At 52.6% G+C, this 9,058-nt stretch overlaps 1 protein-coding gene across 1 annotated transcript; it reads left to right on the top strand.

Annotated features, from left to right (window-relative positions):
• The first annotated feature begins 1,749 nt into the window (after positions 1-1,749).
• LOC115403273 (probable ribonuclease ZC3H12C) lies at positions 1,750-8,740 on the top strand. The gene is given in 11 exon segments (XM_030112132.1): positions 1,750-1,874; positions 1,907-1,991; positions 1,994-2,424; positions 3,184-3,323; positions 5,756-5,990; positions 6,223-6,329; positions 7,387-7,617; positions 7,620-7,817; positions 7,820-8,007; positions 8,054-8,184; positions 8,509-8,740. Coding segments are annotated over 11 exon segments (2,103 nt in total).
• Positions 8,741-9,058: the final 318 nt, after the last annotated feature.

Below are 9,058 nucleotides of genomic sequence, written 5' to 3' on the forward strand. Positions count from 1 at the left end.
TGCAGGAGGGGCGGCCTCTCTGAGCAGCACAAACAGGGGAAAGCTTAAACACACAGGCACGAAGGAAAAAAAAACACTTTGGGGTGTTTTAGGAGGTGAACATAACTATAGAACAATGTTGAACATACAAAAAGTGAATTTTGCATGATACAGCCCCTTTAAATGAAATCATAGTCGTGATGGTGACCCGGCGTTTGTCCCCCCCTGGGAAAACGTGACATGGGAAATTCACTCCCAAATGCAAGGGAAACATTTTCTCGTAGAAATTCACTTATATTATGAGGCAGTAACGCACAGTCACTTAGGAGACTAACTTTAATGAGATTACTGGTTTGGAAAGATGAACGCGTTAGATTGCTTGTTACTGACAGAAAGTAATCACATTAAAATAAGGCGTTAGTTAGTAGCGCGTGAGTGACAACACTGGAAGTAAACAGGGTGTGAATCACAGTGATTGAAAAGAGGCTCCTGGATCTACTGAGCAGCGGGTCTCGGGGTCCATATGCTGCTGATGTTCTGACCCGGCGCTGCTGCTGCTCCAGAACCTTCCGGCTCCCAGTTCCTCTCCACAGTTGGTTGATCTGCCTTCCTCACAGTCTCTGCTCTCTGCTTCCTGCAGCTCATCATGTCGTTTTCCTGTCTGGAGGTATCGTTCTTGCGCCGTCAGTGAAATTCTGGATCCGAGTCAAACTGTTGTTCGCTCATCGAGTTTCAGGGAAATATTAGTTTCCAGTTCCTTCAGTTCAACTTCAGACATAAACACACACTGCTTTGTGGAGGATTGAAAAGATTATCGAGCTGTTAAAACTGCTTCCTGTCCTGCTGGTTTTCTCTCACTAAAGTCAAGTGCATGGCTGTGGATTGTGGAGGAAAAGCCAGATTACACAGAGCACACCTTCACATGCATCATCTGATGATCTGCTATTTCTAAGAAACTCACTGAAAGGTGTGTAACCTGAAACAACGTGGCTTTAAAGTCTTTGACGTGAGGACAGTTCTCACAAAGTGGAGCAAAACTGAACAGAATCTCACACATTTCAACATTTCAGTTTGAGTCCTTCTCTCAAACCCAGACGTTGTTAAGTGCTACACAATGATATATTATACAGAAAAGAAATACTAAAATAAAATACTGATGTCAGTCAAGATAGAAGCATAAAGACGTGCAGAAGTTAGAATTTATGTTAGCTTCAAATGTCTTTCTGTTGTTCTAACAGTGAACTCATGAATCACTATTGATCTGCTGACTGAGCTGAAAGCCACAGACGTGAGTGATGTTTCTGCAGCGTCTGTTCTGAGGAGGGGGGGGGGGGGGGGCTCAGGTTTCTGGTATTTGGCCTCTGGTCTCACTGCAAGTGTCGGAGCTTAAATGCAAATCAGCGGCTCAGAAACCGCAGACAGACGCTGTCAGACGCGTGTTTACCTCCCAACGGGTCGGTCCTCGGAGCGGGAGCTTCACCGCTCCGGCCGTCCTCCAGGATTTATGTTTCACACTCCCAGTAAGCAATCAGCTGGGCGGAGCAGGGAGGCGGGGCTCGGCCCCCTGCTGAGGGCTTCTCTGGAGCCGAGCTCTGAGCTGGTGGAAGACTGGACTCCTCAGGAGTCCTGCTGCTCCTGCTCTGCTGGATCCTAACCGTCCTGCTTCTCCCTCCCAGCAGCAGCCAGCCGGCGGTCTGTCTCGGCAGCGCCGGGGTCAGCCGGGCGCCTGGAGGTCGCGGAGGGCGTGGGGCTGGATGTCTGAGGGGCTTCATGGGCCTGAAGGACCATGTGGAGGACGGGACGGGCCACATCCTCTGCCTGGGGCTGGATCTGGACTACCTGCACGTGGACGGCGCCGAGCGGCAGGCCGGGCCCGGCGTCACTGGGAAGCGGGGGTCCTGCGGGTCGGGGCCGGACCCGCCGGCAGCGCCGGGTCCAGCGCCGGGTCCAGCACCGGGTCCAGCGCCGGGTCCAGCACCGGGTCCAGCACCGGGTCCAGCGCCGGGTCCAGCGCCGCAGCAGCTGCAGCAACGTCTCCGAGGAGAGCGCCGTCTCCGACAGCGAGGACGAGTCCCGGACCCGGCAGCGGGCCGCGGCCCCCAGAGGCCCCTCCCCCTCCCCCTCCCCCTCCCCCGCCACAGACTGCCGCGGTAAGGTGGACTTCGCGCTGAAGCTGGGCTACCCGGAGGAGCTGGTGCTGCTGGTGCTCAGGAAGCTGGGCGCCGGCGCCCTGATCAACGACATCCTGGGGGAGCTGGTCAAGCTGGGGACCAGGACCGAGACGGAGCAGGGGGGCCGGCCGTCCCGCGGGCCGCCGCCGCCTCCCCCTCGCCCCCTCCGGCCGGCTCCTCCTCTTCCTCTCCTCTCCTCCTCTCTGGACAGGCTGCCGGAGGACAAGGAGAACCTGCGGCCGGTGGTTCTGGACGGGAGCAACGTGGCCATGAGGTGAGCCGCCGGACCGGGACCGCCTCAGACCGCACACACACACACGCACACGCACACACACGCACACGCACACGCACACACGCACGCACAGCATGCACACACACACACACACACACACACACACACGCATGCACACACACACACACACCCACACACACCCACACACACACGCACACGCACGCACACACACACACACACCACACACACACACTAGCAGACTGAAACATGTCTTCATGTTCTGCAGATCTTCTGTTTGCTGCTTCAGGCTGAATAAAACAGTAAAGTTGTTTGTTACCAACACTTTCTGTATGATGCTATGAAACTGTCAAGAAACCCCAATTTCCAGGCTTTTTGAGGACTTGTGTCTGCCTCCACCTGTCCAGGACACTTTGCCGTCCTTTAACGTCTTTGAATCGAGTCTCTTGCTTGTGTCGCCGTGTTGTAACGGATTTTCTGTTTGAATCTTTCCGTCATTAAAAGGATGAAATGTGTGAGTTTATGAGCTTTTTGGTTTCACACACTGTTTATCCTAAAAGTATCTGGTTTTTACCGTCTAGTTTAAGATGTATGTTTGAGCAGAAACTTTTGTTATTGTGTAATTTGATCAGTTTTTGACCTTCAGACTCAATAATTCCAAATGGAATGACTGTAAAGGTGAGCGGTTTGCTGTTGTGTTTTCTGTATTCCGTGCTCTTTCCAGTAAATCGTTGGTGTGTTCTTGTCACGTGTTGGACTAACCCATCTCTTTGTTTCCTGCAGTCACGGGAATAAAGAAGTGTTCTCCTGCCAAGGCATCCAGCTGGCCGTGGACTGGTTCCTGGACCGCGGTCACAGAGACGTCACGGTTTTCGTCCCGGCCTGGAGGAAAGAGCAGTCCCGCCCCGACGCTTTGATCACAGGTAACAGCTGAAGCGCCAAGCTGGACCGGGTACCGGCGGCATCAGGCCTCCTGCTGTGATGACTGCAGACTTCAAACACCAATGGAACATAAGACTTTATACTGAGAGGAAACAGCTGTTTTGTTGAGTGACTTCGATCAAGTTAGATCGTTGCTCAAAGATGTGTTTTGTGCTCAAGACCTGGAACAAAGTATCATATTAAAAAGTCAGAAGTAGATATAAGTTCCACTTCCGTCTACGTCTTTCAGAGATTATTGGCCTGATTTACTGAAACAAGTTCAAACATGTGGAAGCAGAGTGATGGACATGACGCCCCGGAATAAAATACAGGATGGCATTTAGGAAGGTGGATTAAATCACTGCAACCTGGATACACTTGTTTCCCGTCATTGCATTTGATTCCACTGTTTATGAAATGAGGTTGTTCCTGGTTCCAGTCCAGATCCTCCTGGACTTGGTAGTTTTAGAGTTGACAGTCACAACGATCCAGCTCGGTGTTCTGTCCATGTGAATGACTGTGTTCTGCATTGTTAGTGTGTTGTTCTCCATGTTCCATCCATCCATCCATCCATCCATCCATCATCCACATCCATCCATCCTCCACCGCTTATCTGAGACCGGGTCGCGGGGGCAGCAGTCTAAGCAGAGATGTCCAGACTTCCTGTCCTCAGACTCTTCCTCCAGCTCTTCCTGGATGATCCCGAGGCGTCCCCAGTCCAAGCCAGGGGCACAGTCTCCAGCGTGTCCTGGTCTTCCCCGGGGTCTCTCCCAGTGGGACATGCCTGGAACACCTCCCTAGGGAGGCGTCCTAAAGAGGAGCTGAGCCTCCTCAGCTGCTCCTCTGGATGTGGAGGAGTAGCGGCTCTACTCCGAGCTCCTCCCTGGAGACTGAGCTCCTCCCCCTGTCTCTGAGGGAGTCCAGCCCCCCTACGAAGGAAGCTCATTTCAGCCACTTGCAACCAGAATCTTGTCCTTTCACATGAGGGTGGGGACGTATATTGACCAGTAAATCCAGAGCTTCACCTTTCCGCTCAGCTCTTTCTTCACCATGACAGACCACATCACTGCAGCCTGCACCGATCCTCCCGTCAGTCTCCTCTATCCGTCCTCCACTCTTTAAACAAAACTCAGAGATACTTAAACTCCTCACTTGGACCAGAGTCTTTCCACTGACCCGAAGAGGACAGACCACCTTCTTCTTGTCCAGGACCATGGTCTTGGATTTGGAGGTGCTGATCCTCATCCCCATCGCTTCACATTCGGCTGCAAACCGCCCCAGTGCATGATAGTCCAGGTTCCATGAAGTCAACAGGAGAAGATCTGCAAAAAGCAAAGATAAGATCCTGTGGTCCCTGAACCAGACCCCCTCCGGCCCTGGTCCCTGAACCGGACCCCCTCCGGCCCCTGGTCCCTGAACGGACCCCCTCCGGCTCCTGGCTGCTCCTAGAAATTCTGTCCATAAAGATTCTGAACAGAACCAGTGACAAAGTTCAGCCCTGCTGGAGTCCAACATGCACCGGGAACAGGTCCGACTTACTGCCGGCAATGCGGACCAGACTCCTACTCCGGTCATACAGAGACCGGACGGCCCCGGACTCCGTATTCCCGAAGCACCCCTCTCAAGGCACTCAAAGGGATGCAGTTGAACGCCTTCTCCAAGTCCACAGAACACATGTGGACTGTGGCGAACTCCTATGAACCCTCGAGCCCTATGGAGGGTCTAGAGCTGGTCCAGTGTTGCGCGACCAGAACAAAAACCGCATTGTTCCTCCTGAATCCGAGGTTTGACTATCGGTCGAATCCTCCTCTCACTACCCTGGAATAGACCTTCCCAGGGAGGCTGAGGAGTCTGATCCCCCTGTAGCTGGAGCACACCTCCAGTCCCCCTTTTTAAAAAAGGGGCACCACCACCACGTTCTGTGTTCTCTTGGGGCGACAGTCGCTCAGATGGTAGAGCGGGTCGTCTTATAACCGGAAGGTTGGCGGTTCGATCCCCGCTCCCGCAGGTGTAAAACTGTCGTTGTGTCCTTGGGCAAGATACTTCACCCACCTTGCCCAGTATGAAAGTTGTGAGAGTGAATGGTTGGTGGTGGGAGGGGCCGATGGCGCAGAGTGGCAGCCTCGCTTCCGTCAGTCTGCCCCAGGGCAGCTGTGGCTACAGCAGCAGCTCACCACCACCCAGTGTGGTGTGAATGAATAATGCAATGTGAAGCGTCTTTGAGTGTCCTGACAAGCGCTATATAAAACCAATGCATTATTATTATTATTCTCCATTGTTAATGTTCAGAGTGTGTTGTTTTCCGTGTTCTCTGTAGGTAAGTATTGCTCTCTGCTGGCTCACATGTGATCCAACACTTGAACCACCATGTTCAGTGTTTGGCAGCTTGAGAATATACATTGAGACTGTTTTCCCGTCTCATGTTTTGACTCAGACCAAGAGATCCTGCGGCGCCTGGAGAAAGAGAAGATCCTGGTTTTCACGCCGTCCCGCCGTGTGCAGGGACGCCGCGTCGTCTGCTACGACGACCGCTTCATCGTGAAGCTCGCCTACGAGTCGGACGGCATCATCGTCTCCAACGACAACTACCGGGACCTGGCCAACGAGAAGCCGGAGTGGAAGAAGTTCATCGACGAGCGCCTGCTCATGTACTCCTTCGTCAACGACAAGTGAGCGGGAATCCGTCAGCCGCACTCATCTGCAGTGGATTTCTCATGTTTCAGCCATAGCTGTGATTTTATTTGTGTTTCTTGTTTGGCACTTTGAAAACATCAAACATTTTATCTACCGCATTTGGTTTTCTCCTGAATTCCTCAATATAAAAGAATCAAAACAAGCTCAAGCTGTGTGGACATTTCAGTGGATCTGATCACAACTTGACTCTCTTGACTGTGTTTTTAGGTTCATGCCGCCAGACGACCCTCTGGGACGGCATGGACCCAGCCTGGAGAACTTCTTAAGGAAGAGGCCTGTGGTTCCTGAGCACAGGAAGCAGCCGTGTCCCTACGGTAATATCCTGCTGGTTTTTAATGAAGCACAAACATCTGAAGAGACAGACACACATTTCACAGGTGTTGTTAGCTGTGAGCTCATTGAGATTTCTCCAGTTGGAGTCAGAGTTTGTGTGGAATTTCTGTGCTCTCCCAGTAGGTGCAGGAATTTTTGTGCCACATTGCATTTGAGGGTTATTGTAGTTGATCGTATTTGGTGCAATAAACAATTCATGGACACATCAGCAGCCAAGCTGGACTGGAATTACAGGGCCTGTCGACTCTGAAGCGACTGTCCCAGGACAAGTTGGACTAGGACCAGGACCAGGACCAGGACCAGGACCTCGACCTCTAGAATCTGGACTGGGAGTCTTGACACTGGAGGAAATTACTTATCTTATAGTCGATCTACTGAGCATGTGCAGAGCTGCCAGTTACTACAGCTGTGCTGCACATGTGCAGTAGCAGCTTTTCTTTAAAATTTTCATTTTCTGAAATTTCCATGGAGGCTGATTTAGAGAGTTTCACCTTGGAAGCGACTTTCAAAAGAGCTGGAGGAAAGAGAAGCCTGAGCTTCCTTAATCTCGATGCTGTTACTGAGCGCCTGTACGGACGAACAGGGATGGATTATTAATAATATTAACATTATTTCTTGTCTGCAACGACTCACTTGGTCATATATCACGAGAAAAAGCCTTTTTATTTGGGCTGCACAATATATCTCAAGTTTAGTTAACAGCAACATATGTGTTATGTTTAAATATAGCAAAAGACTGAGTGAGGGGCAAAGAATTGTTTCCATCCTCTGAAAAAACTCTGAGAAAACTGAAAAGTTAAATTGATAGAATTCAAAATGTCAGATTAAATTGCAACTGATTTGAAGCAGTTATTGTAATTTATAGTGTCTCCAAGCGGAAAGGCTTGAACATCATCCACATATATATCCTGTATTTATCCAGGTAAAATAGTCTCTTTTTCAAGAGGGACTGAGCTCTTGTTTTATTGCAGAATTCAGTGTTTGCCACGACCTTTCAACCCGATTCTCATCTAATGTTTTCCATTTTTCTCACCTTAGGTAAGAAGTGTACATATGGCCACAAGTGTAAGTTCTACCACCCTGAGAGGGGCAGCCAGCCCCAGCGAGCCGTGGCCGACGAGCTGCGAGCCAGCGCCAGGACCTCCAGAGGCCTGCTGGGACACGCCCTGATGCTGAAGAGCCAGAGTCCCTCTGATGTCGAGGCGGCTCGTGGGAGCAAGCAGCAGAACCCGAGTCCGCGGGGCTCCCTGACCGACCTGACGGAGGACGGCTTTCGGACCCCTGGGGCCGCAGAGGAAGCAGCACCGGCGTGGTGGTGGGGCACTCTGCTCCGGGCGGCCCCCCTTCCTCGGACCCTGGAGGCAGCTCCAGGGCAGCGGCGGTCTCAGGACTGAGTCAGACTGAGTCCCTGCTCAGATGTGAGTCTCCAGAAGTGGCCTACAGCTCTCTGGTGAAGAGCTACTCCGGCCTCAGGTCGTGCCTAAAACCCCCGAACGCCTCTTCCCTGCTGATCTGCGGAGCGTTTTGCTGCCGTCAGACTGCAGCAGTGAGGGCAGCGCCAGCTCAGACTCTTTCTCCCCCGATCCCCTGTTGGACGATAGTCCCAAGTGCCATCACCACCACCCCCACCACCATCACCCCCCGCCCAGTATGGCCACCGTGCCAGCTGTGCCTCTCCAGGACCCGGCCCGTCTTACCCCAGCAGCTACTCCGTCCGGGACTGCGGCGGCAGCAAGCCTTCAGCGTGGACGACCCGCCCTCGTCCGCTGTCCCTCACGCATCCCTGAGATCCTTCAGGACGCCTCCAGCCTTCATCCCAGCTCAGCACCAGCACAGGTGCCGAGCAGTTTTCCAGATTTACCTCCTCGTTCACCACATCAGTCCCAAGCCTCCTCCTTTCATTCGCCATCTCAGACGTCGCCCATCGCCCGCAACCTCATGGGCGCGCTTTGGCAGGAAGGCGGTCTGCTGGACTCCAGACTGTACGGAGGGTCACCTCTTCGTTCTCGAAGAAGCTTCTCTGCGTTGACTCACCAGATAAACTGGGAGCCTGACTACCAGCCTGCTACGATCCGTTTTCCTACCGGAGCCTTCCCCAGCGCCACTCCAAGGCTTGGCACTCGCCTTGGAGCCATCAGGTGCATTCGACACCTGACGGCCTCCCCACGCCTTCCCGCTCCCAGCAGTCGCTTCCCTGCACCCCCCCCCGCCAGAGCCAGGAGCCCCCGCCTTGGCCCGGTACCAGGACCTCCGGGACAGGGTGTTCGTTAACCTGTGTGGTATCTTCCCTCCCGACCTGGTCAGGGCCGTGATGTCCAGGAATCCTCTGATGACGGACGCTCAGGAGCTGGCAGCTGCCATCCTGCTGGAGAAATCCCAGCTCGGGTCCTAAAACCTGGACGTCTGAGCGATCGGTCCCCCAAACCAATCGAACAACGTCGGGCTTTCACAACATGAAACTCCTCAGCTTTTAACAGGCTCTTCATTTCTGTGCAGGGAAATCGTCTCATTAATTTTAATGGTATTTTTGTAACGGGAAGTCCGCAGATCGCCATATTTATCTATGATATCTGTTTTTTCAGCACTTAAAGATGAGGGTTTGATTAGCGTGTCAGGTATTTTATGAGTTGAGACACTCGCACTACCTGAGGAGGTTTTATCGAGGCTCAAGGAGGCAGTTTAGTCTTAATTTATTTGTTAGTTTTTAAGT

This window comes from Salarias fasciatus, chromosome 16, assembly GCF_902148845.1.
Source record: "Salarias fasciatus chromosome 16, fSalaFa1.1, whole genome shotgun sequence".
NCBI lineage: Eukaryota > Metazoa > Chordata > Actinopteri > Blenniiformes > Blenniidae > Salarias > Salarias fasciatus.